The sequence below is a fragment of the Dendrobates tinctorius genome, unplaced genomic scaffold, assembly GCF_039654945.1.
Source record: "Dendrobates tinctorius isolate UK_male_01 unplaced genomic scaffold, ASM3965494v1 ptg000063l, whole genome shotgun sequence".
Taxonomy (NCBI): domain Eukaryota; kingdom Metazoa; phylum Chordata; class Amphibia; order Anura; family Dendrobatidae; genus Dendrobates; species Dendrobates tinctorius.
The window spans coordinates 13,682,568-13,708,752 of NW_027361731.1; the positions used below are offsets into that span (position 1 = coordinate 13,682,568).

General features: G+C 42.7%; 3 protein-coding genes across 4 annotated transcripts in view; 2 read left to right on the top strand and 1 right to left on the bottom strand.

Moving 5' to 3' along the window:
- The window catches only part of LOC141094192 (uncharacterized), a 580,189-nt gene that overhangs the window by 292,361 nt on the left and 261,643 nt on the right, over nt 1-26,185 (bottom strand). The gene's annotated exons all lie outside the window — the stretch shown is intronic.
- LOC141094286 (uncharacterized) overlaps nt 1-26,185 on the top strand; it is a 1,055,204-nt gene that overhangs the window by 111,436 nt on the left and 917,583 nt on the right. The window lies entirely within an intron of this gene.
- Nucleotides 6,256-23,195, top strand: LOC141094203 (uncharacterized). Its single transcript, XM_073579982.1, has 7 exons — nt 6,256-6,631; nt 7,578-7,727; nt 7,857-8,030; nt 8,114-8,237; nt 8,313-8,410; nt 8,609-8,699; nt 21,015-23,195. Exons 1-7 carry the CDS (start codon nt 6,509-6,511, stop codon nt 23,066-23,068), a joined length of 2,814 nt encoding a protein of 937 aa, XP_073436083.1. The 5' UTR covers nt 6,256-6,508; the 3' UTR covers nt 23,069-23,195.

Here is a 26,185-nt window from a genome sequence, read left to right on the forward strand (position 1 = left end):
AATCTGACCAATTAGCAAATAGATTTGAAGAATATTTTAAAGATCTATATGATTCACAACTCAATCATACTATAGAAGAAATTGACGAATACTTGGACCATATAGTATTCCTCACACTCTCGGATGAGGATCGGATGTTTTTAGATAAAGATATCACGCTGGAGGAGATCCGGGAGGCCGCTATGTCCCTCTCTAATGGGAAAACCCCAGGCCCTGATGGAATGCCCATAGAACTCTATAAAAAAAAATATTGATCAGATAGGTCCGGTTTTGTTGCAGACCTTTTCCGAGGCATTGGCTGGGCACTCGCTCCCCCAATCTTTTTATGATGCCACTATAGTGGTAATTCCAAAACCAGATAAACCTGCTGAGGAATGTGGCTCTTACCGTCCCATATCTCTCTACTCATTACCGACTATAAAACTCACCAAACTTATCGCCAATAGGCTTAAAGCAGTAATTCTTAACATAATAGATGAAGATCAATCCGGCTTTATGCCAGGAAGATCCTTCTCCTCTAGGGTGCAGGTATTAACGCAAATAGAACATACTGTAAATATAAGAAACCTTAGGCGATAGCCTCTTTAGACACTGCAAAGGCTTTTGATTCAATGGAGTGGGATTTCCTGCAGCGGGTGCCTCGGAAATTTAGTTTTTCAGATAAGTTTCGTGGGTGGATCAAATTACTCTATCATAGGCCCAGAGCTAATATCCTTGTTAATGGCTTATTATCGGATTATTTTGATTTAGGCAGGGGAACTAGACAGGGCTGCCCACTATCCCCAATGCTCTTGCGATTGAGTCGATTGCACTGAGGATTAGACAGGATACTGTGGTGGAGGGAATCAATATAAGTTCCAGGATGGATAAGGTGGGATTATATGCTGTTGATTTAGTACTCTTTCTGGATAACATAGATCAGTCTTTGCCAAGGGCAATTGACCTCGTTAATCGAGTTGGGGAACTATCCGGTCTTAAAATCAACTGGAGCAAATCTGTGATTATGCCGCTGGTAGATAACTTAACTGTGCCTATGCTATGTGGCGTACAGGTAGTACAAAAATTTAAATACTTAGGTATCATAGTAAATCAAAACCCGATCAACAACCTTTAAAGATAATATATATATATATATATCCCGAGAATTTACAAGATCCAAATTTTTGGAAGCCGAATGTAATAATAACACTTAGTCAGATTTTTGAAAACTAAATTTTATTATCGTTTGAACAAATTCAGGTAAGATTTGGAGCTTCTTATAGACAATTTTATAGATATCTGCAGCTGAGACACAACATAATGTATCAATTCCCGTTTCCTAGAATGAGAATATCTAAATATCCATTGATAGGAATATCATCAACTCGGGGACCTACGGGGGTGATTTCCTCTCTTTACACCTTTTTATTGAACTCTAAAATTTCATCCACTCAGCTCGTTGTAGAAAGTAAGTGTCGCCACTTGATACCTTCTATCACTGATGAACAGTGGAATGACGCCCTAGAGGCACCTACGATGGTGTCACCAGCTGCAAACAACAAGTTAATCCAGGTGTATATCCTTCACCAGTCTTATTTGTCACGGTCACTGTGTGTCTGGACGCAGATGTTACCGCAAGGCGAACCCATAACACACGTGACCCTGGATACAGCGCCTCCAGTGGGGCGAATTTAAATAATAAAACGTGCAGATGGATACACCGCCTCCACCTGGCGAATTTAGGTATTACACGTTAATATAAATTCTGGAAACCCCGCCTCCAGTACGGCGAATTTAAATAATAAGGGGGACCTGGGAAACATTAACAATGGTGGGCCCTGCGATAGGGAAAAGGGAAGTGGAGACCTCCTGAGCTCCCCTGAGCCAGTGTCCCTGCACTCCTAACGTTCCCTATGCCGGTTCCGCACCGGGCGCCGCATGCGTACCTCAAAGCCCTTGCTCGCCCTGACCCTAAACCCTCACTAGGGAATTGGTCGATGCGGAAACTAATCCCACCACTGCACTAACAACACACATGAGGGAAAGAGACAATACAGGGGGACACCACTTAGCTTTATGCTCTGTGCTTATGCTCCTGCAACAGAGCCCTCCACCTGCGTGCGTCTTCTCCTCCACCCGGATCCATCACCATAACAGGATCCTTCACCATAGTGCAGCCTTGGAGCAGGGTCCGCCACCAGTTGCTGCTGCTTAGTAACAGAGTCCCAAAGAGGAGTTCAGCTTCTGCCACGAAGTCAAGCATGCTTGAGTCCAGCTCAGCAGCCAAGTCCCACATGGTGAGTGCCACTCTCCATAGTCGCCACTCCACCAGTCCATGCAGACACTTCCCGCTGACACCATCACTGCGACCCCACCACGCCATGCCAGTCCTTCGTCCAGACACCATAGCTGACACACTTCCCCCCTGGCTAAGCTGCACAGGACTCCTCCTCAGCTCCATCCTTCCACCAGGCTCTCACCAACTCAGAATCCATGAATGAATGAATATCACCTGCCGTGATTGCACACCCTGAGACTCATTTGTAGAGCCCCACACCTGAATTATAATTACAGAGAACTTTAAACTGAAAACCTAAGGTGCGATACCACTAACCACCACCGGGGACAGTCAAGTCACCTTGGCAACTTGCCAAAAGGAAAAAAGTTCACTCTGTGCTTTTAAAACTGTCAGATCACTTCAGATCATGACATTATTTGACCCCAAGCAGACTTCATAAATTCGGTAGAAGGGCAACAGATGAATGCCATAGATGTGGGGAATCGGGGGCGGACTTTTGGCACCTTATCTAGAGCTGTGGCAGTATACGGGGGTATTGGAGTGATGTCATGTATACGTTGGAACGAATATTGGGAACACCGATTGAATGCACTCCTGAATTGTGTCTCCTGGGTGTTGTGGATGAAAAGAAGTGGGTACATTATGGTAGAATATTTCTTCGAGAGGCTCTATTTATGGCTAGGAAAGCAATGTTGTTGAGGTGGATGGGAGGGAGGTCCCCTTCGATTAATCAATGGAAGAAATTAGTGAATGACCTAATCCCTTACGAGAACATATTGTATAAAAACAGAAAATGTCCCCAGAAGTTCCATAAGATTTGGGAAAGGTGGTGTGATTCCCCTCTAACACACTTGGTTCCTAATGCTATGATCGCTTCGATTTCGAGATATAATCCCTGATGTATATCACTTCTAGACCATGCAAGCTTTGATCTGTGTGAATTTTAGAATGTGTCTTTTATAATCTGACCTGATACAAGCTCACGGATCCTAAAATAGACCCTGTAAGCTATAAGATGCAAAGAATGGTATAATGTATTGTGTAGAATACTGTGTTGTATTTGTTTCTTGTTGAAAATATATCATGGTTATGTCACTATGAATAATTCTGACTTTATACTGTAATGTTCTATGTTTGATATACTATGTTGTGGAATCCTTCAATAAAAAGGGTTTAAAAAAAACAAATGTCCTTTCTCCCAGACGATCACCGTCTGGCCTTAATAGCAAAGGTCACTAGTTTCAGGGACCTGAGATCCCCTACACTTCGGGAGGTCATGTCTGTTTTAGGCTCCATGACAGCCTGTATTGCATCAGTAGCAAGGGCACAGGCCCACTCCAGAGTTCTTCAGGCTCATATTTTGGAAAACTGGAACGGACTTCCCAGTACCTTGAACAGGAGAATACACCCTCCGGGTCGGGTAACAGCCTCCCTGGCATGGTGGTTAAATTCCAAAAACCTTCACAGAGGCATGATCTGGACTCAGGACTCGCTGATTGCTATTACATCAGATGCCAGCAAGAGGGGCTAGGGAGCCATGATAAATCATATCCCCTTCTAGGGACTCTGGGGTCAAAGAACGAGCGGAAAATCATCCAGCTTCAGAGAGTTGAAGGCTGTAGAGGAGGCCCTTCTGGCAGCAGGTCACCAGATCGCTGGACAGCACATTCGAACATATTCGGACAACATGACTACAGTTGCTCATATCAAGCACCAGGGAAGTACAAGGTTCAACAACCTATGAAGTATTTCCAGTCGAATATTCTGTTGGGCCGAAAAGCACCTACTGTCTCTGACAGCAGTCCATTTGAAAAGCTCTTCCAACATCTAGGAAGACTTTCTAAGTTGCCAAGACATCCAGCCGGGGGAATGGAGCCTGAACAGATGAAGCTTCGAAATGCTGGTAGACAGGTGGGGCCTACCAGAGATAGATCTCTTTGCGTCTCATCAAACGCACAAGTTGAAGCCTTTTTCTCCCTAAACCCCAGGGACAATTCCAAGGGAGTAGATGCCTTAGCCAGAAATGGGACTTTCGGTTGGCCTATGTGTTCCCACCAATTCTAGCGAAAGTGCTACAGAAATTCCAAGAGAATCGGACCCCAACTATCCTGGTAGCCCCATTTTGGCCAAAAAGGAGTTGGTTCAATATGATTATCGAGCTGCAGATAGACGGACCGGTTCAGTTACCAGTGGAGGACGACTTCCTCTCACAGGGGCCCATTCATAACTTGGATCCTCAGAAGAGGAAAGTAGCTGCTTGGTTACTGAAGCCCAGGTGCTGAGATCCAAAGGGTTGTCGGACTCAGTATTTGCTACTCTACAGAGATCCAGAAAGCCAGTAACCAATGCTATCTACAATAAGGTCTGGAAGAAATTTTCATCCTTTTGTCTTCCTAACCTACCGGATCCTCTTTGCTCAAATATTTCACAAATCCTGGATTTTCTACAGAGGGGCCTAGAGATCGGTATTAGACCTAGTACTTTAAAGGTTCAAGTCTCTGCTCTGAGCTCGGTTTTTGACCAGGATCTAGCCGGTCATCGCTGGATCAAAAGATTCATGACATTGGCCCTCAGAATGAACCCTAAGACACAGTAGTTCCCTCATGGGATCTTAACCTAGTGCTCCAGGGGCTCACAGGTCCACTGTTCGAACCCTTGTTTTGTCCTCCTGTTCTTCTCAAATCCTTGCATACAAGACGGCTTTCTTGGTGGCTATAACCACGGCCAGAAGGGTAGGAGAATTGCAAGCCCTATCAATAAGGGAGCCTTATTTATTAGAGATGACTCAATACTTCTTTGTATTGACCCTTCCTTTCTTCCGAAAGTAGTCTCTGATATCCACTGTTCCCAAGAAATCGTCCTACCATCCTTTTGCCAAAATCCAGCAAACTCGAAGGAGGAGAAATTCCTCACTCTCGACGTCCAGCGCGTTGTCCTACATTACTTAAAGCAAAACAGCTCTTGGAGAGTTGATCAGAATCTGTTTATCCATTAGTCCAGTCAGAATAAGGGGAAAAAGGTGGCAAAGAGCACTCTCTCTAATTGGATCAAGAGAGCCATAGCAGAAGCATATCTCGCTCAAAATAAGTCACCCCCAGCAGGGGTCAAGGTCCACTCAACAAGGTCCACATCAGTCTGCTGGGCAGAAAAAGCAGGCGCATCTGCAGAGCAGATCTGCAGGGCTGCGACATGGTCATCGCTACCTACTTTCTCCAAACACTACAGATTGGACTTATCGTCCAATTGGGATCTAGTCTTTGGCCGGAAAGTTCTCCAGGCTGTTGTCCCACCCTGGTGCTGAATTAGTTGGTATTTCTCCCTATGCTGTCGTGGAAGGTGACTAGAGAAAATAGAATTAGTTTTACCGGTAAGTAAGTTTCTAGGAACCTTCCACAACAGCGCTAACTCCCTCCCTATATTCCTGGATAAAAAATCTGGGATTCAGAAGGTAAACTGGTGCTATGGTTTCAGTTATGTCACTGGCAAGTGGGAGGTGGGAGGGCCTTTTAACCTCTGTGTTTCCTGTCCCCCATCAGGGCAAAGAGGCAACCTCCCTATGCTGTTGTGGAAGGTTCCTAGAAACCGAATTACCGGTAAGACTGAGGAAAATAGAATTAATCAAGAATTTTCTTTTCTACTCCTTTGGCATGGTTAAGTTATTTTTTCATTCCTATTACTTTTAGGATATTACTAGCACTTGTTTTGCCATCCAGGTTGTCCTATTGCAAGAGGATTGTGAACACGACAGCAGAGTTTTTATACTTTCCTTCGTTAAATAAGATTTGGTTCAGGTGATCACCTAATCAGAAGCACATTAAGTAGAATGAGGTGTACTTTCGTTGTAATTCAACTAACACTGGAATGGAATGGCTGTCAGACATGTAGAGAAGCTGATTTTTATAAAACTGTGCAGTGGTCTCTTAATTTTTGCGAGAGCTATATAATGCTCCATATATAATGGGCCCCATATAATGCTCCATATATAATGAGCCCCATATAATGCTACATATAACGGGCAACATAATGCTCCATGTATAATGGGCCATATATAACAGGCCCCATATAACGCTCCATATATATATAATGCTCCATATATAACGGGCCCCGTATAATGCTCCATATATAATGGGCCCCGTATAATGCTCCGTATATAACGGGCCCCGTATAATGCTCCGTATATAATGGGCCCCATATAATGCTCCTTATATTGCTCTAAATATTAAAAATATAATGAAATCCTTCTTTCTCCTCGCTGGCCGCTGCTCTGCTCCAGACTTCTCAGCGTCACTGTCTATCTGCTCTCTGCACTGTGACTGTTCAGAGAAGAAGCCACTGAAGGGGACAAACAGAGAGGTAAATATTGCAAGTACTAGGACCCTCAGCAATCGGGGTGGGGTGGATGGCCACTCACGAGCATCGGCATTGAGCCCCTTAGTGTGCCGGTATCCCCAATGGTGAATGGACACTGGCCCTGACTTCAGAACAGAGACTCTTTTGGCATTTAGTTGCCACTTTTCAAGAATCATGGTTATGTTCCTTTTACGCTGATGGGTACGAGCCAAGGGAACCTGTTTTACTCTCATAGTACAGTGCTCCTTTATTGGCCCCCCACACAGTGTAATGTTCCCCTAGTACCGCTAAACCCAATTTTATTTTATATTTTTGTTTCATATAATATACCAAAACCAAAGCAAAAATGCTAAAAAAAAAAGCCTATCATAACCAGGGAAAAGAAAATACTGTACATGGAGAATTTGGCATCACATGACTCCTGTCTTGTTGATCTTACAAACAATCTTTTATAAAAGCCCCAAACTTCTGTGTGTGAATCAGAGCTGAGATCTAACGTGATAGAAGATTACAATGCGGGGAAGACGGGAAACCTTCATATAGACGGCCGGTGGGGATGGAGTCAGGCACCGACTCTGGACAAATATGTATCTAGAGCCGTAGTAGAAGATGAAGATGTCGTCCTCATCATGAAGTAGTTATTTCTCCTGTCCCGTGTAATGAATATCTCCTGCAGTATTGCTAATGCCGATTCCAGTGTCGGTAAATGAGACGAGAATTAGCGTTATGGAAGATGAGTCTGAGAAACGTATTCAGCTGCCGACTCCGAGGAAGAAACTGCTTGTTGTCTGTGGCCTAAATATATAGGTTTTATTAGTAGATGTAAAGAAGAAAACTAAATACTGTAAAATAATAAATCTCCTCATATGTTTCCCTTATTATCTCCAGTAATTGTATTATTACACAGGATTTTTATGATGTTACATCGGCTCATCTTCTTCTCATTCAGATCTCTACAATATCGGATCCTCTCAGTGAAGATCTTCTACAAAAGAGAATTTTCCTGATTTACCCATCAAGGATGGATATGGACAGAGACAAGATGGCGGAGAGGATATTGCACCTCACCCTAGAGATCCTCTTCCGGCTTACTGGAGAGGTGAGAGATTCTGATGACGTCACATTACATCATTCTTATCTATGGGAATAACAGATGGACAGAACTGGAGAGGTGAGGACTCTGGAAATGTCTGTAGTGAGATTTATTAATGTGTCTCTCCATAACCAGGATTACACAGTAGTGAAGAAGACCTCTAGTGACCGCTGTCAGGACCCTGTGTCTGAGGGATGGGGAAGACCCCTGAGCCCAATCACAAGACCTCCACCTCATTTACATAAGGATATCGACTTCCGAAAGATCATAGAATTCACCTACAAGATGATTGAGCTGCTGACTGGAGAGGTGACACTGCTGGGAATGCTGGGACATTATACAGTAACGCTATGAAGGGATCGGGGGGATGACGGTATCATTGTATGTGTCAGGTTCCTATAAGGTGTCAGGATGTTGCCATCTATTTCTCCATGGAGGAGTGGGAGTATTTAGAAGGACACAAAGATCTGTACCAGGACGTCATGATGGAGGTTCCCCAGCCCCTCACATCACCAGGTAATAGACAGGGCTAAATACACACGGCCAATAATTGTAAAGAATGAATTCAGTCCATGTATGTGTTTCCTCCAGATCTATCCAGTAAGAGGACAACACCAGAGAGATGTCCCCGTCCTCTTCTTCCACAGAACTGTAAACAAGAAGATCCCAATGTTCCTCAGGATCATCAGGTAGATGGAGAGAAGGTGCCATGAGATCTCCCCTATGATGTGTAGACGGCTGTGAAGGTCTTGTGCTCAGTCTTGTTTTATTCACCAGTATTATATGTTTTATACTTGTGTAATGAGAGCGGTGGAGATGGCAGGATTAGAGCTGATCATAGATGGGACTTCTCCATCTGTCTGTGACTTTTACAGTATTTGTTTCAGGGTGAAGATCTGACCCATATTGATACTACAGAGACATATGTGAGGGGTGACGAGCGGTGTAAAGAGGAGATTCCCACATATGACTACCCAGGTGAGTAGTAACCACTAAATGCAGAGAAGTCACAGATTCTTCTCAGTCACCGGCTGTAGTTGCTATATTGATGGTGTAAGGCTGTGTGCACACGCTGCGGATTAGGTGCGGATTCATCCGCGCGGATTTTGTAAAATCCGCAGGTGAAACCGCAGGTCGAAGTACCTGCGGTTTTACCTGCGGATTGCTCTGCGGTTTTGCCCTGCGGTTTTTCATCTCCTCAATGGAGGAGATGGCAAACCGCAGGGGAATCCGCAGAAAGAATTGACATGTCAATTCTTTCTGCGGATTGAAAACCGCAGATAATCCGCGCGGAAAATTCGGCACCGTCTGCATTGCGGTTTTTGATTCCCATAGGGAATCATGGTACTGTACATCGCAGCAAAAACTGCTGCGGGTCCGCAGCGGCCAAAACCGCTGCGGAACCGCAGCAAAATCCGCAGCGTGTGCACACAGCCTAAATCAGATAGTTTATCTATGCCTACTGGTTGGTACTCCCAAAAGCAATACAAAAATCCGAAAAAAACAAGGAAGTTTTTGCCAAAAATTATTCAAATATTTTACTTCAATTTATATAAGGCATTAGTGCAACAAAAGTTAAGGTAGGGACAACAATATAATTAAAAGCCGCACAAAAATTAATGATATAGTGTAAACATGTTATATATTGCACAAAAAGAGGGTTACAAATGGGCATAAAAAGGGAATATTCCAAGTACTATAAAAGCCAAATGCCAATCAAAGATATAGGGAGCCACCCAATGCATAGTGACTATCACTTATATACACCTCCCCTGGATAAAGCTCAGTGCGAAATGCGCATCGGGGTGCCTGCCGCTTTCAGGTATAGTTATTTAACCCTCCATTAGCACATGTCTGGACTTCTATAATTGGGCAACAATTGTATTTATTGAGCACTTTATGCCTTTTTTGCATCAGTCACTTTTTGCACATGCACTTTACATAAATGATAGTCACTATGCTGGGAAGCATTGTGTTGCTCCCTATATCTTTGATTGGCATTTGGCTTTTATAGTACTTGGAATATTCCCTTTTTATGCCCATTTGTAACCCTCTTTTTGTGCAATATATACCATGTTTACACTATATCATGAATTTTTGTGCGGCTTTTAATTGTATTGTTGTCCCTATCTATACCTTTGTTGCACTAATGCCGTACACAAATTGAAATAAAATATTTGAATAATTTTTGGTAAAAACGTCCTTGTTTTTTTTAGGATTTTTATATCTGTTGTGTACTCTGGTCGTTTCCAAATCGTGCTATCAACATTTTGCCTCTAGACCACAACATTCTCCTCCACCTGTTCAAATGACTTTGGGAATTGAAAGCTCTTTTCTATAGAACTTAAATCCTGGAGGAGCCACCCATCCCCTGGGATTAGGAGACACTGACTGTTACCTGCCCAGATCTGTAAACTACAAAGCTAAATAACAGCGTACGTAGAATGTGCTGACATGTTAGAAAATCACTTGAAGAAAAATATTATGATTGGTTGCTTAGAGTAAACGGAGGGTAAAGATTTTGCCTTTGTAGCAGCAATGCCGGCGTCTCTGCGTGGTTCTTTTCCATTCTTCCGGCAGGAACACCACCATACTCCCCTCCCTGGGGAAATAATTGTAAGGCATCCGGTATATAAGACACCCTCCCCAGTAGGGAGATGCCTAAGGACCTCCTGTAGTTTACCTACTTAGTGTTTGTGGAACTAGTCTGTTGCCAGGTTCTTGTCCTTGTGTCCCATATTGTCCGAATTACCACCACTGTCCTTCCTGGCTAGTTTTCCAGAATCCACACTATGTGAACAAGGATCAGTGTCTGTCCTGTCTGGTGATCCAGAATCAGTACCGGTTATACCAGCTCCGATATCTAGTTTACCAGTATCCAAATCCTGTCCTGCTAGAGACCCCTGAGTCTGTGTCCATTACTGAGATTCTGACCTTTGAGGTCAACTACTGCAGTATCGTGGACTGCCCAAGAGTGATACCTGATGGCTACCTGCAGTGCAAGCCTAACTCCACCATGAGAAAATAGTAGAAAATAGTAGAAAATGATGAGCACCACCGAAAGTACATAACAGCCAATGCCGTCTGTTAAGCAGGAATACCGCAGGCATAAAACCTTTCGTCCTTCAGGTGCACACCAAGGCCAGATGAATCATCCAAATGAAATGAAAAAAAGTGACACTCACCGGAATGAAGTCCTAATTTTATTAGTCAAAAGATGTTAAAACATCCTAGGCCGGCAGGGGGCTGAAAAGTGTGGAGACGACGGCTGTTTCGCACTGTATTGCACTTCTACGGGTCGCCCATAGAAGCGCAATACAGCGCGAAACGGCCGTCCGCTCCACACTTTTCAGCCCCCGCCTGCCTAGGATGTTTTAACATCTTTTGACTAATAAAATTTGGATTTCATTCCGGTGAGTGCCACTTTTTTCATTTCATTTGGATAACTCTACCATTAGGAGCTCTAGTGAAAACCAGGTAGCTGCTTTAGCCTTGCTCCTCCTGGGTAAGCTCAGCTCGGGTTCACGATTCATGTGTGTAACAGTTTGTTCAGGACATGGACCCTGCTAATCCCAAAGCCTCTTTTCAGTTATACCAAGAAATGTTCCCCAGCAAGATCAGCAGGAAAAGACTCTGTCCTCTCTGTGGACAATGAATACCCATTTGGAAGTCCTGACGTTGGCTTCTTCATCCACCCCATCTCAAAGTGCAGCATCTATGGCCATGATTTATGCACCTGGAGCTAATCCTCACCTTTCTGTTCCACCATGTTACGACGGGGCTCCTAAGCAGTGCCATCGGTTTCTAAACCAGTGCATGCTGCACTATGAACTACTTTCCTGTCAGTTTCCCTCTGATCATGCTAAAGTGGAATTCCTAATGTTCCACCTAGCAGGAGACCCCTTAGTGTGGCTCAGCATCTTGTGGAAGAGAGGGGACTTTGTGACATTGGATCTGCAGACCTTCCTGATGGCCATCGGTAAGGTATTCAATGTGTCGGGTTGTGTATCTTCTGCTGCAACTTCCCTTCTCAGACTGCATCAGGGAGTTCTGTCTGTATGCCACTATGCTGTCTTGTTCCGCTTCCTGTCTTCCCAACTTGTTTGGAACAATGAAGCATTGGTAGTTGCCTTCTAGGAGGGTTTGTCCAGAAGGATTAAGGTACAATTATCTGGATGAGACATTACTGCTACTATAGATGATCTGATTTCCTTGGCAATCCTGATCGACCTCAGGCTCCAGATTCAGACCAGAGAGGTGACGCGTGAGAGGAAACTGTTGCGTTTCGCTCCGTCCTTTCAGAGATAGTTCCCCAGCCTTCTAAAACAGCTATGTTCTCTGAACTTATGCAGTTTGACAGTGTTAGGATTGCAGAGCAGCAGCCAGAACACCGTTGTGCCAAGGGATTGTGCTACTTCTGTGGTAGTGCTGAACATTTCATTAGTTTTTGTCCTGAGAAGTCTGAAAAACTCCAAAGCCTAGAACCTGTAGGAGAGGCTACGCTATGTAAGAGTAATACCTCTAAACTGTTGACTATGACTGTACTGTATCTGTATCATGTGGAGACTAGTTCATTGACACTGCCTACCTCTACTCGAATTCGGTGGGAAATTTCTTGCAGTAGTATGTGGTAGTTCCATATTGTAATGATACTACGAAAATGCTCACATTCAAAGTACCCTTGTAGAACTTTCCATTCACACACATACTGAGCTCTGCTACATCCATTAGGTCTGTGCAGGACACACGCTGTGGGCTTGCGACCCACCTCCCTTTCCACCTCCTTCTCTCTCCCTCTGCCCGCGTGTGTAATCCTATACTTCCTCCCCCTCCCACAAGAATGTGCTGGGGGAATCCAAATACAATCCTTTGTCTGAAGCCATGTGCTTAAGACGTGTGTAAGAGGGCATATCTTGACTCCAGTTGGTCTTTTAAGTATGAAAGTTACATATTTGGAATGTGCTCCGATAGAGCTACCCACCTTTTAGTTTTCTAGACTCCAGCTTCAGCAGAATCCAAGAAATGGCTTCCTACTTAACTGGTTCATACAGGCACTTCGGGTTTGGACTTAAATGAATGCCAATGTCATGCTGAGTAAGATGATACTTTGTTCATCGCCATAGGAGGTTCCCTCCCCGAGATATGATACTTACGAGTTTTCAGTACGTGTTAGTCCCTCTTAGAAAAGAGGAGGGCTTCCATAACTCAGCTCCTTCAGTGATGTCACGACCAGGGGGTATAAGATAGGGGGGGCTCATTTTGCAAGGGTCTTTGCCCTGGAACCCTGATACAGAGAGGCTCTGTGATGCACTGTGATGTATCGCCCCTTCCCCCCGCACCGCATGGTCTGCTATGAAATGACTTAAGCAAATGTAAGTGTTTCTCTCCTTTTAACTCCTGTTATTTTGTAATCGTTTGTACATATTTCAATTGTCTCCCTTTATAATATCCTTTTATACCTTTTGTAAACACTTCCTACTTTTTGGAGTAAAATATAAAATTACTAGCTTCATTTCTCCTTGCTCTCTAACGTATCTTCATGTCCTCTGAGGCTAAATTCGCTACTGATTGGGTTGGCTCTTGACCCATTACTGATAATAGGAATAGTAGCTGGAGGTGGCGTAGAGTGTCTTCTGGGCTTTAGGGGGAGACCCTGGCAGTGACGGACGGAGTTTGATTAGTGTAGATCCCGCCTAGGAGTGGGATTAGTCATCTCCCTCACTGCAGCCTTCCGTTAGCCCGTACAAGGTGAGGCGGCCCATCTGGCAACTACTTATCCTAGGTGCAGTTCCCTGACTGGCCTGACGATAAGGGGTGGCGCTGGAGAGCTGCAAAGTCTAAACCAAACATTGGAAAGTGGGATATACATAAATCATTGCTGATAAAGCAAAAAGAAAAGGCACACAGTCTAAAAAGTCCATAAAAAATGATATTTTATTAATAATTTATGTAACAGACAGGCACAATGTGCATGGAAGGGGAGAGAGATATATAAGCAGGCGTGTACCCTTTGTTTGCGCCTGTGGCCACACCCCCTGAGGAAGGAGCTGTATGCTCCGAAACGTGCGTCGGGGTCAGGCCGTTGTGCGCTGCCTTCACCTTCTCCAGGTAATGTGTCATTCTCTTGTAATGCTGGATTTTCCTAGAACACTTGTTCTTTGATTTCTTCCACTAATGGAGTGTTGCTGTTCCCCACTGATGTTAATATGCACTGGCCTTATATAACTATAGATTGTGGGGAGTGGATACTAATGTACAGTTTTTTGCTCCATTTGTTGCTCCAGCCTTGTTACTGACTAACTGTTATATTGGTACATAGAGATGCACTTCCTGGATTGCATAGGTGGCACACTTGGCCTTTTTTTTGCCACTGTACACGCCTGCTTATATATCTCTCTCCCCTTCCATGCACCTTGTGCCTGTCTGTTACATAAATTATTAATAAAATATAGTTTTTTATGGACTTTTTAGACTGTGTGCCTTTTCTTTTTGCTTTATCTGTTTAGATTGCAGTTGTCCAAACTATAGTCCAAAACGTATATGCGACCTGGGTAAATCATTTTGCCATGTACTAATTAAACTGTTTTGGTTGCACATATACCATGTTTACCACAATCTTATTTTATTGTAAATCATTGCTGAGAAGAACCGGGGGGGGGGGGCAATCAAACAACCCGGGTTTCTGACATATTGGTGGCAGCGGTGGGATACACAGATACAGGGGTTGGACAAAATAATGGAAACTCCTGGAAACATCAACAAAAGTTAGTTTAATATGGTGTAGGTCCACCTTTAGCCTCGATTACAGCCTCAATTCTCCGAGGTATGGATTCATACAAGGTGTGAATTGTTTCCAAAGGAATTGTAGCCCATTCTTCAGTTAAAACACCCTCCAGTTCTTTGAGCGACGATGGTGGCGGAAATTGACGTCTAACTTGAATCTCTAAAATCGGCCATAAATGCTCAATAATGTTGAGGTCTGGGGATTGTGGGGAGCCAGATGAGATGCTCAAATTCATTACAATGTTCCTCGTGCCATGCTTTAACGATTCGAGCTGTATGAATTGGTGTATTATTATCCTGAAAGATGCCGTTCCCCTTCGGGAACAGTGCTTGAATCATAGGATGCATTTGGTTGCCCAAAATGCCTAAATAATCGTGGCTGTTAATTCTTCCATGAAGGGATATCATTGGCCCAGCGGATCTCCACGAAATGGCACCCCAGATCATCACAGAACCTCCGCCATGTTTTACGGTTTGGAGAAGGCAGACTGGATGGAATGCTTTGTTCGGCTGTCTCCAAACGTACACTCGGCTGGAGGTCGGAAATAGGGTAAACGATGATTCGTCTGAGAATATCACATGTTTCCACTGCTCGAGGGACCTATTCTGGAGGTTTCTACAACACTCTAAACCCTTGGAAACATTTGTCATTGAGAGCAGCAGGTTTCTAATTGCAGCTCTTCCGTGGAATCCAGATTTGTGCAGCTCCCCATGAACATTTTTCGTGGAAACTGGGTTCTGTAAGTGTTCCTTGAGCTCAGCAGTGATTTTCGGAGCCGTGTGTCTTGCGATCCTCTCACAATTCGCTTTAGAGTCCGACAGTCTCTCTCAGTCAACTTTGACTTTCGGCCGGACCTGTGCTTTGCTGCAGACGTTTTTCCTTCTCTTTCAAACGCAGTCATTACTTTGGAGACAGTACCTCTTGACACACGAAGCATTCGGGCACTTTCTGTTACGCTAGCGCCTGCCATACGAGCACCAACAATTTGGCATCTTTGAAAATCCGAGAGGTCTGCCATTGGTATCAGGTTCTCATAAATGTTCTTACAATTCTGCAAAACAAACAATTAATTTACATACACATATCACATAACACAAATAATCAACTACAAAACCTTACCATATGTCACGATTTACGTTTATAACATGTTCGAAGATTATGATGCCAAAACGTTAGGTGTTTCCATTATTTTGTCCAACCCCTGTATATCCCCTCTGCGATTCATCAAAATTTGGTGCAGCAATGGGTTACCCAAATATCTACCCCTTGTGATTCATCACACATATCATATTCCCAATCATCACCTCCAGACTTCTTTGATGGTCCTATCCAAAGTCGATCAAGCAGTTACTAAGCAAGTTGGAAAAGATTGCCTTCTATGTGCTTTCTGGTCTATTTCATCCACTTCTCTTGGGTGTTCCGTAGCTTTGAACTCATGAGCCAGTTTTACATCGGAGATTCGGTGAGGTCCTTCGTTGGGAACAGTCAATTCACGAGAAGTGTCTGTTCCTTGGTCGAGCGCTGACTTCACCGATGAGAAGAAAGCAGAGACGTTACCTCCACACCAACCCGGTGATTGTTCCATAGACCTGCTCCCTGGATCCTCATCGCCTTGAGGATGTATCTTTGTGGAGACTGGTTTGAAGATGTCCCCAGAGAGGGTTTCTTCAATTATCAATTGGCCGGCTGACAATAACATCAAGGTGGATGTGCTTTTCAGCTCTTTCCTATCCACCGACCAGGAGGAAGAACCCCAACTTGTCTTCAATCCTTCCAACGTAGTGGTTTGTCATGCTGGGCAGGGAGACACTTTGCAATTCAATGATCCTGGTACTATGCCTGCTTATCATAGAATCGTAGAGTTGGAAGGGACCTCCTGGGCCATCTGGTCCAACCCCCTGCTCAAAGCAGGATTCGCTAAATCATCCCAGACAGATGTCTGTCCAGCCTCTGTTTGAAGACTTCTATTGAAGGAGAACTCACCACCTCTCGTGGCAGTCTGTTCCACTCATTGATCACTCCAACTGTCAAAAAGTTTTTTCTAATATCTAATCTGTGTCTCCTCACATTCAGTTTCATCCCATTGCTTCTAGTCTTTCCTTGTGCAAATGAGAATAAAGATGATCCATCTACAATGTGACCGCCCTTGAGATATTTGTAGACAGCTATTAAGTCTCCTCTCAGTCTTCTCTTTTGCAAGCTAAACATTCCCAAATCCTGCAACCTTTCCTCATAAGACAGGGTTTGCAGACCGGTCACCATTCTGGTCGATCTTTTATGAACTTGCTCCAGTTTGTTGATGTTTTTTTTAAAATGTGGCGCCCAAAACTGGACACAGTATTCCAGATGAGGTCTGACCAAAGAGGAGTAGAGGGCAATAATGACTTCACGTGATCTAGACTGTATGCTTCTGTTAATACATCCTAAAATTGCATTTGCCTTTTTTGCTGCTGCATCACACTGTTGACTCATATTCAGTCTGTGATCTATTAGTATACCCAAGTCTTTTTCACATGTGCTGTTGCTTAGCCCTATTCCTTCCATTCTGTATATGCGTTTTTTCATTTTTAAGGCCTAGATGTAGTACTTTGCATTTTTCCCTGTTAAAAACCATACTGTTAGTTGCTGCCCACTGCTCCAGTTTATTTATATCTTTTTGAATCCTCTCTCTTCTCTAGTATTAGCTATCCCTCTCAGCTTTGTGTCATCAGCAAATTTAATCAGTTTACCCTCAATTCCTTCATCTAATTCGTTGATAAAGATGTTGAACAATACAGGGCCCAGGACAGAGCCCTGTGGTACCCCACTTGAGACATTCTTCCAACTGGATGTGCAGCCATTTACGACCACTCTTTGGGTCCGATCACTAAGCCAGTCATGAATCCACCTAACAGTTGCCTTGTCCATTCCATACTTAGTCGTTTTTTCAATAAGGATTGTGTGAGATACTTTGTCAAATGCTTTGCTGAAGTCAAGATATACTATATCTACAGCATTTCACTGATCCACCCAAACAGTGATTCTGTCATAGAAGGAAATTAAGTTAGTCTGACATGACTTATTAGTAACAAAACCATGCTGACTCCGTTAAATCACTTCATTCTTATCTAGGTACTTACATACATGTTATTTAATAATTTGTTCAAAGATCTTACCTGATATAGAAGTCAGACTCACCGGCCTATAGTTGCCTGGGTCCACCTTCTTCCCCTTTCTGAAGACAGGAACAACATTTGCTCTTCTCCAGTCTTCTGGGACTTCTCCTGTTCTCCAAGAATTTTCAACGATTATGGAGAGGGGTTCAAAAATTTCTTCTGCTATCTCCTTCAGTACTCTGGGGTGTAATTCATCTGGACCTGGAGACGTGAATTAATTTAGGTTAGTTAAGTGTTTCCTCACTAACTTTCTGTTTATAGATATCCTGGATTCTTCTATTCCCTTAATAGGACAGTGAAGAACAGTTGATGTTACATTTCCTTTCTTAGAGAAAACAGATGCAAAATAGGAATTTAAAAGTTTGGCCTTCTCAACATCCTGGCTTACCACTTCATCATTTTCATCCTGTAAAAATCCTATAGTATCGTTGACTTTTCTTTTACTTTTGACATATCCCCAAAATCCTTTCTTATTGCTATTGATGTCTCTTGCAAGCCTCAATTCATTGTCAGCTTTAGCTAATCTGATTCGTGCCCTGCAGGTTCTGCAGACAGCATTATATTCTTCTTTAGATATGCCTCCCTCTTTCCATTTTATAAACATTTCTTTCTTCCTTTTTAGCATGTGCTTAAGTTCTGTGTTCATCCATCCTGGTTTCCTTAAATGCTTCCTATTCTTCCCTCTTTTCGAAATTGTTAACAATTGTGCTTTGAGAATTTCATTTTTCAAGATTTCCCATCCTTCCTGGACATTTTTATCCTTAAGGATATCCAGCCATTGGATCCCTCCAATTCTCTTTCGGAGTCCCTTAAAATCTGCCTTTCTGAAATCTAACCTTGACGTCTGAGTCTTCACAGGTCTTCCTCCTCTAGTTATCCAAAATTCTAAAATAGCATGGTCGCTACCTCCTAGGGTCCCAGCCACTTTTACCTCCTCACAACCATTTCCTCCCTGTTTATAAGGATTAGATCCAAGGTAGCAGTTCCCCTTGTTTTCTCCCCTACCTTTTGGAAGATAAAGTTGTCAGCAAGAGAGGATAAGAATTTCCTTGATCTGTTAATTTTGCCTGATATAGATTCCCAACAAATGTCTGAATAGTTGAAATCTCCCATGACCACTATGTTATATTTTTTGGAGAACTTGGCCATTTGATGCATAAAGAGTTCATCCATATCTTCAGCTTGCACAGGCGGCCTGTAGTAAATGCCTACAATGGTGTCCTTTCCATTGTTCCGTCCTTGGATTCTTACCCAAACAGTTTCCACAGAACTCCCAGTCTCTGAAGCTTCAATCTCTGTGCAGATATACGCGTTTCTAACATACAATGCGACACCCCCTCCTCGTTTATCAAGTCTGTTTCTTGCAAATAAGTTGTATCCTTCTAGCCTTGTATTCCAATCATGTGTATTGTCCCACCAAGTTTCAGTGATTCCAATGACATCATATTTCTTTTCCTGCGTTAATAGTTCCAATTCTCCTTGTTTGTTGCCCATGCTTTGTGCATTAGTATAGAAACATTTTAGTTTGTGATTGGTTTCTCTTTCTCCAATATTTTTACTATTTAGATTCTTTTGTCTTTGTTCTTTCCTCCCACTTCTAATAGCAGAATCCTCAATAGCAATTGTCGGGTGTATGGCCTTTTGCTTCCCTTCCCACATTGTTCTAGTTTAAAGCTCTCCTGATGAGTGTAGCAAGGCGACTTCCAAATACATGTTTTCCAGTCTTTGTAAGGTGCACCCCATCTCTAGCAAGTAGTCATCGTATAGAAAATTCACTCCGTGATCCAGAAATCCAAATCCATGCTGACGGCACCATCAGTCTGCTGTAAGGAAGTCTTGGTGGTAAGCAGCGTCCTGGCCTTGAAGAATGTGAGAGGTGAAACCAGCAGCCAATGCCTGCTTAACTGCGTGATCGCTCTCCCTCATCCTGGCAGGGACGCTGACATACTCAGTGCCCCAGCCGCTCGGTGCTGCATTTGTTCCCATCTGTGGCTTTCTGCTTCTCTGGGCCTGCACATGCCGCACATGTCTCCTGGCTTTGCACCTAGTGTATGCACTCCCCAATTCTCAAAGGGGCAGTGCGCAATTTGGAAATCCTCCAGCCTATAGCTGGGAGGAATCAGATGTATAAAGCACCCTAGCACCCTCCCCGGTAGGTAGGTGCCGGAACAACCCCTATAGTTTACCTACTTAGTGTGTGTGTGCAACTAGTATGTTGCCAGGTCCCTGTCCTTGAGTCCTGTATTGTCTGAACTTGAAACTATTTCTGAAACCCATGTTGTCCGAATCAGAACCTGTTCCAGGAACCTGTGTTGTCTGAAACTGGACCTGTTCCTGAGCTAGAAGACCGCAGCTTCTGATTACTCCTACTCCTGCGCTGAAAAGAAACACTTCAACTTGTTTTTAAATGGTGGTAATTTCTTTTGGCAGAACAGGGGTTAATCTGCTATGTTGGGAACTTTGAGAGTCTGAGCTCTCAAATGACCTCGGCTAGCCACTCATCCCTTTTATAATCTGGGTCCTGATTGAAACACATTGTCAGAGCTAGCTTATGCTGCATGGCTTGGAGGAGAGGTGTTTTGGCAGTTATATGAGAAGGATTTTGGAGGAGTTATCCGTAAATGTTGCGTGGGTTTGTAAGTGTGATAATTCCTTACTTTGTTTTTTTTTTCCCCATCCTCCACTCCATAATACATGCCTTTGTTGTATGAGAGTGAATATTTCTATGCCTGGTATTTTAAGTTACCCTTGTTCTTGTTGCCTTGTTTGTCGGGTTGGTGCACGGATCCCTGGATGGATGAAGAGAACAGACGAAGGGCTGCTTCAGGAGATAACTCAAGGGTGCAGGCCCCGGCATCTTCACCTTTAAAAGTATCCTGAGCAATAGGGTGAGCTAGGGCGCCACCTAGTGTTAGGGACAGGGAAGGAGGTCCCGGGTCACCCAACAGTTATGTCATGACTGTCACTTTATGTGGTGATAATGTTGAAATTCTTCACAAAAGATAATAGAAAACAAATGGACCTTACAAATTAGTTTACAACTTTTCTTGAATCTGACAATACCTGTTTTTTTGTGAGATGAGTAGACCTTTTTATTGGTATTATTTTGACCATCATAACATTGGTGGCTTTTATTATATATTTTGGAGGCAGAATGAACGAACAGTGGAACACCACACTCCACTGGTTTATCCTATGAGGTTTTCTATTAGACTGTGAACTGTCATTATATTGGTGAATAATTCAATAGTTTTACATAACTTGCCATTTTTACAGACAGTTTAAGTGGAAATGTTCAAAAACATAAATTTCATAGATATTTTATTAAAAAATAATTGGTTTTATTCTTGGCAGATGACACTACCAGGAGATCAGAGGGACAGTTGACATCATCAATTTTTAAATCAGATGATCTTGAAATCCCACAGGATACTATTGAAGTGACTGCCATTACTCCAGATATACCATCATCCCTTCACAGCAAAGATCTCTCATCTGATGCTTTGAAACAGGTCCTGTCTTCTGATTCATTACTGACTATTAAGAAAAATCAAAGTTGCAAAATAATCATTAAAAAACAAATTGCTCCTAAAGAAAAGGAGCGATTTTCATGTTCAGAATGTGGAAATAGTTTTCCCCTCGAAAAAACTTTTTTTAAACATGAAAAAAACGTTCACATGGCAGAGAATAGATTTTCTTGTTCCAAATGTGGGAAATGTTTTAACTGGATATCAAATCTTGTTAGTCATCAGAGAATTTACACAGGGAAGAAGCCATTTCCATGTTCAGAATGTGAGAAATGTTTTACAAGGAAATCAACTCTTGTTATACATCAGCGAACTCATACAGGGGAGAAGACATATTCATGTTCAGAATGTGGGAAATGTTTTACAAGGAAATCAAGTTTTATCAGACATCAAAGAACTCACACAGAGGAAAAGCCTTTTTCGTGTTCAGAATGTGGCAAACGTTTTAACCAGAAATCAGATGTTGTTATGCACCTAAGAACCCACACAGGGGAGAAGCCTTTTTCATGCTCAGAATGTGGGAAATGTTTTAAATGGAAAACAAATCTTGATAGCCACCAGAGAACCCACAGACAAGAAAAGCCTTTTTCATGTTCAGAATGTGGGAAATGTTTTAACCGGAAAGAGCATCTTTATAAACATCAGAGAGCCCACAGAGGGGAGAAGCCTTTTTCATGTTCAGAATGTGGGAAATGTTTTACAGAGAAATCAACTCTTGTTACACATCAGCGAACTCATACAGGGAAGAAGCCATTTCCATGTTCAGAATGTGAGAAATGTTTTACAAGGAAATCAACTCTTGTTATACATCAGCGAACTCATACAGGGGAGAAGACATATTCATGTTCAGAATGTGGGAAATATTTTACAAGGAAATCAAGTTTTATCAGACATCAAAGAACTCACACAGAGGAAAAGCCTTTTTCGTGTTCAGAATGTGGGAAATGTTTTACAGAGAAATCAAGTCTGATCAAACATCAAAGAACTCACACAGGGGAGAAGCCTTTTTCATGTTTAGAATGTGGCAAACGTTTTAACCAGAAATCAGATGTTGTTATGCACCTAAGAACCCACACAGGGGAGAAGCCTTTTTCATGCTCAGAATGTGGGAAATGTTTTAAATGGAAAACAAATCTTGATAGCCACCAGAGAACCCACAGACAAGAAAAGCCTTTTTCATGTTCAGAATGTGGGAAATGTTTTAACCGGAAAGAGCATCTTTATAAACATCAGAGAGCCCACAGAGGGGAGAAGCCTTTTTCATGTTCAGAATGTGGGAAATGTTTTACAGAGAAATCAACTCTTGTTACACATCAGCGAACTCATACTGGGGAGAAGCCATTTCCTTGTTCAGAATGTGGGAAATGTTTTACAGAGAAATCAACTCTTCTTACACATCAGCGTACTCACACAGGGGTGAAGTCATTTTCATGTTCAGAATGTGGGAAATATTTTGCAAGGAAATCAACTCTTCTTACACATCAGCGTACTCACACAGGGGAGAAGCCATTTTCATGTTCAGAATGTGGGAAATGTTTTACAAGTAAAGCAAATCTTATCGCACATCAGAGAACTCACACTGGGGAGAAGCTTTTTTCATGTTCAGAATGTGGGAAATGTTTTACAGATAAGTCCAATCTTATCGCACATCAGAGAACTCATACAGGGGAGAAGCCTTTTTCATGTTCAGAATGTGGGAAGTGTTTTAACCGTAAAAGGCATCTTGATAACCATCAGAGAACCCACACAGGGGAGAAGCCTTTTTCATGTTCCATATGTGGGAAATGTTTTACGGAGAAATCAAATCTTATCGCACATCAGAAAACTCACATTAAGGAAAAACTTATAACCAATAGTAGTCCTCATGCAAAATATATATGATCTCTTCAGACCTGCATGTCATAAACCCATAGCGATATAGAAGTAGCAACACGATCAATAATGATTAATATATACAAATTTTATTAAATATACTAATAAAAATACAAAAATACAATGAAAAAATGACATGGGTACTATATTCCCTGTCACACATGGAACATACAAAGTGACAGAAATACTAGAAAATCAGACTAAAAAATCAGACCAATATATCCACCCATCAACACCTATATCAGCATTAACACGGTACACCTATTTCTGATTTAGACTATAAACTATCTACTATGACTTTATGCTGATATTCAGGTTCATGGTGCTATTTGAGCATTTATTTGTTCAGGATATTGTGGTTTGATTTTCTAGTATTTCTGTCACTGTTTGTATGATCCATGTGTGACAGGGAATATAGTACCCCTGTTTTTATTTTTCATTGTATTTTTTCTATTTTTATTAGTATATTTATTATTTTGCATATTTTATCATTATTGATCATGTTGCTCCTTCTATTAAGGAGAAACTTGTTTAGAGAGTGGATGTGGGAGATTTTTTAAATGGAAATCGCATCTTGTTAGACACCAGGGAAGTAACACGAGGGAGATTTCTTTTTCGTGTTCAGAATGTGGGAAATGTTTTAACCAGAAAGCATATCTTGATAACCACCGGAGAACTCGCACAGGGGAGAACGCCGTAACTACATCCAACTGGTCTCTACACACTAGAAAGGCTGTAGTTGCACAACTAAAAGCACCACCGCGGACATAACTTCCTAATAGTTATGCACCAAAGAAGCGAACAGACAATACTCTATACTCCTCCTTCTAAACCTGTCCTCTGCCTTTGACACAGTTGACCACTGCCTCCTACTACAGATCCTCTCTTCCTTTGGCATCAAAGACCTCGCCCTATCCTGGATCTCTTCATAACTCTCCAACCGCACATTCAGCATCTCCCACTCCCACACTACCTCCTCATCCCACCCTCTCTCTGTTGGAGTCCTCCAAGGCTCTGTTCTAGGACCCCTACTCTTCTCAATCTATACACTTTGCCTGGGGCAACTCATAAAGTCCCATGGATTCCTCTCTGGCCCAGATGTCACCTCTCTGCTCTCCAAAGTCCCGGAGTGTCTATCAGCTATATCCTCCTCCCGCTTCCTCAAACTGAATGTGGACAAATCTGAACTGATCATCTTTCCCCCATCTCACAGATATTGCTTACCTGACCTATCTATAACAATTGACGACATCACGCTTTCCCCTGTACCGGAGGTCCGCTGCCTCGGAGTTACCCTTGACTCTGCCCTGTCCCTCAAACCGCACATCCAAGCTTTCTCCACCTTCTCCCGCCTCCAGCTCAAAAATATTTCCAGAATCCATCCCTTCCTCAACCCTCACTCTACTAAAATGCTTGTGCAAGCCCTCATCATCTCCTGTCTCGACTATTGCAACATCTTTTTCTGTGGCCTCCCTGCTAACACCCTCGCACCTCTCCAGTTCATCCTTAACTCTTCTGCCCGACTAATTCATCTCTCTCCTCGCTACTCCTCCGCTTCTTCCTTCTGCAAATCTCTTCAATGGCTCCCACTCCCTCAGCGTATCTAATTCAAATTACTAATACTAACCTACAAGGCCATCTATAACCTGTCTCCTCCTTATATCTCTGAACTAATCTCCCGATATCTTCCCTCAAGACATCCTTCTCTCCTCCACACTTATTTTCTCCTCACCCAACCACCTCCAAGACTTCTCCCGAATAGCCCCCATCCTCTGGAATTCTTTGCCCCAACACGTCCAGCTATCAACCATATTCGGATCCTACAGATGGAAACTGAAAACCCACCTCTTCAAGAAAGCCTACAGCCTGCAATGACCCCGCTACCTCCTTCTCTCTCACCACTACTGGAGATATCACCTCAACCAACACCGGAACTGCTGCAACCCCCCAACCTACTGTCTCCTTCCCCACCATCCTGTAGCATGTAAGCCTGAAAGGGCAGGGTCCTCTCCCCTCTATATCACTCTGTGATTGTTAGTTTGTTTACTCTAAGTGATATCTGTAATTTGTATGTAACCCCTTCTCATGTACAGCACCATGGAATCAATGGTGCTATATAAATAAATGATAATAATAATAGGCCATTGAGGGGTTTCTCGTACTACTGGGGAACCTGATAAAAAAAAAAAGAAAAACATGGAGTGTGATTCCTCATAACTTTCCACAGAATTTTCGCAAAAAATCGTGCAGGTTTTCAGTGACAGGGATGATTGCTCAAACCAGCATATACTGTGTATACACACACACCCCGGTACCGTCACTGCTAACTCCATGATAACCAAAGAACTACTCACTGCCGCCAACAGTAATTTATTCAGACTGACTGGACGCCTGGTTCTGGCAACTTATGGCTTTACAGAACAAAAGGAGCAGAAGTATTACATTTTATATTTAATCCAGAAAGAGGCAGCGTTTGGAAAAATTTTTGTCTATTTTTTTTTTTATAAAGGGGGCAGAACAATACAGCATATGCCATTACATAAAATAAAGAGGATAAACAGAATAAAGTTAGTAAACTTGTCGTCACCGCAATAGCTTCAGATTTATGGTGGAAGGCACTCCTGGAAATTGAACAGTACTTACCTTAAACTGTGCCTCAAAGTACTGACAACATCCAAAGTTTGGCATTTTCCTTTTATTAGCTCCTACGTTACACCCACATCCCCACTTGATGACTCCTTACAGGGCTGGACATGAAATGTGGCTTCAGTTTCAGAAAATCATGAGATTCCCTATATTGACAATATTTTTTTCCCCCGGAGAGTTGCAGGTGCTCAATGTTGATGTAATATTTTTCAGCATTTTTTAGCATCTTTTTTTAGAAACCAAATGTGACAGGTGAAGCCTTGTCTATCAGGCCATGATTTAACATGCTTTGCATTCACACTTCATCCCGTTTCTAAAAATATGTTTTTCCTACCTATTGGATTGATGCAGTTCATGCAAAGTTTCCTTCTTAATTTCTAGTAAGCAGAGAAAGAGATCCCAGATCTTTACATTTTTCAAAGTCTTATCTTGGTCTTAAATCTGCTCCACATTTCTGATGCAAGGCCTCATATAACATAG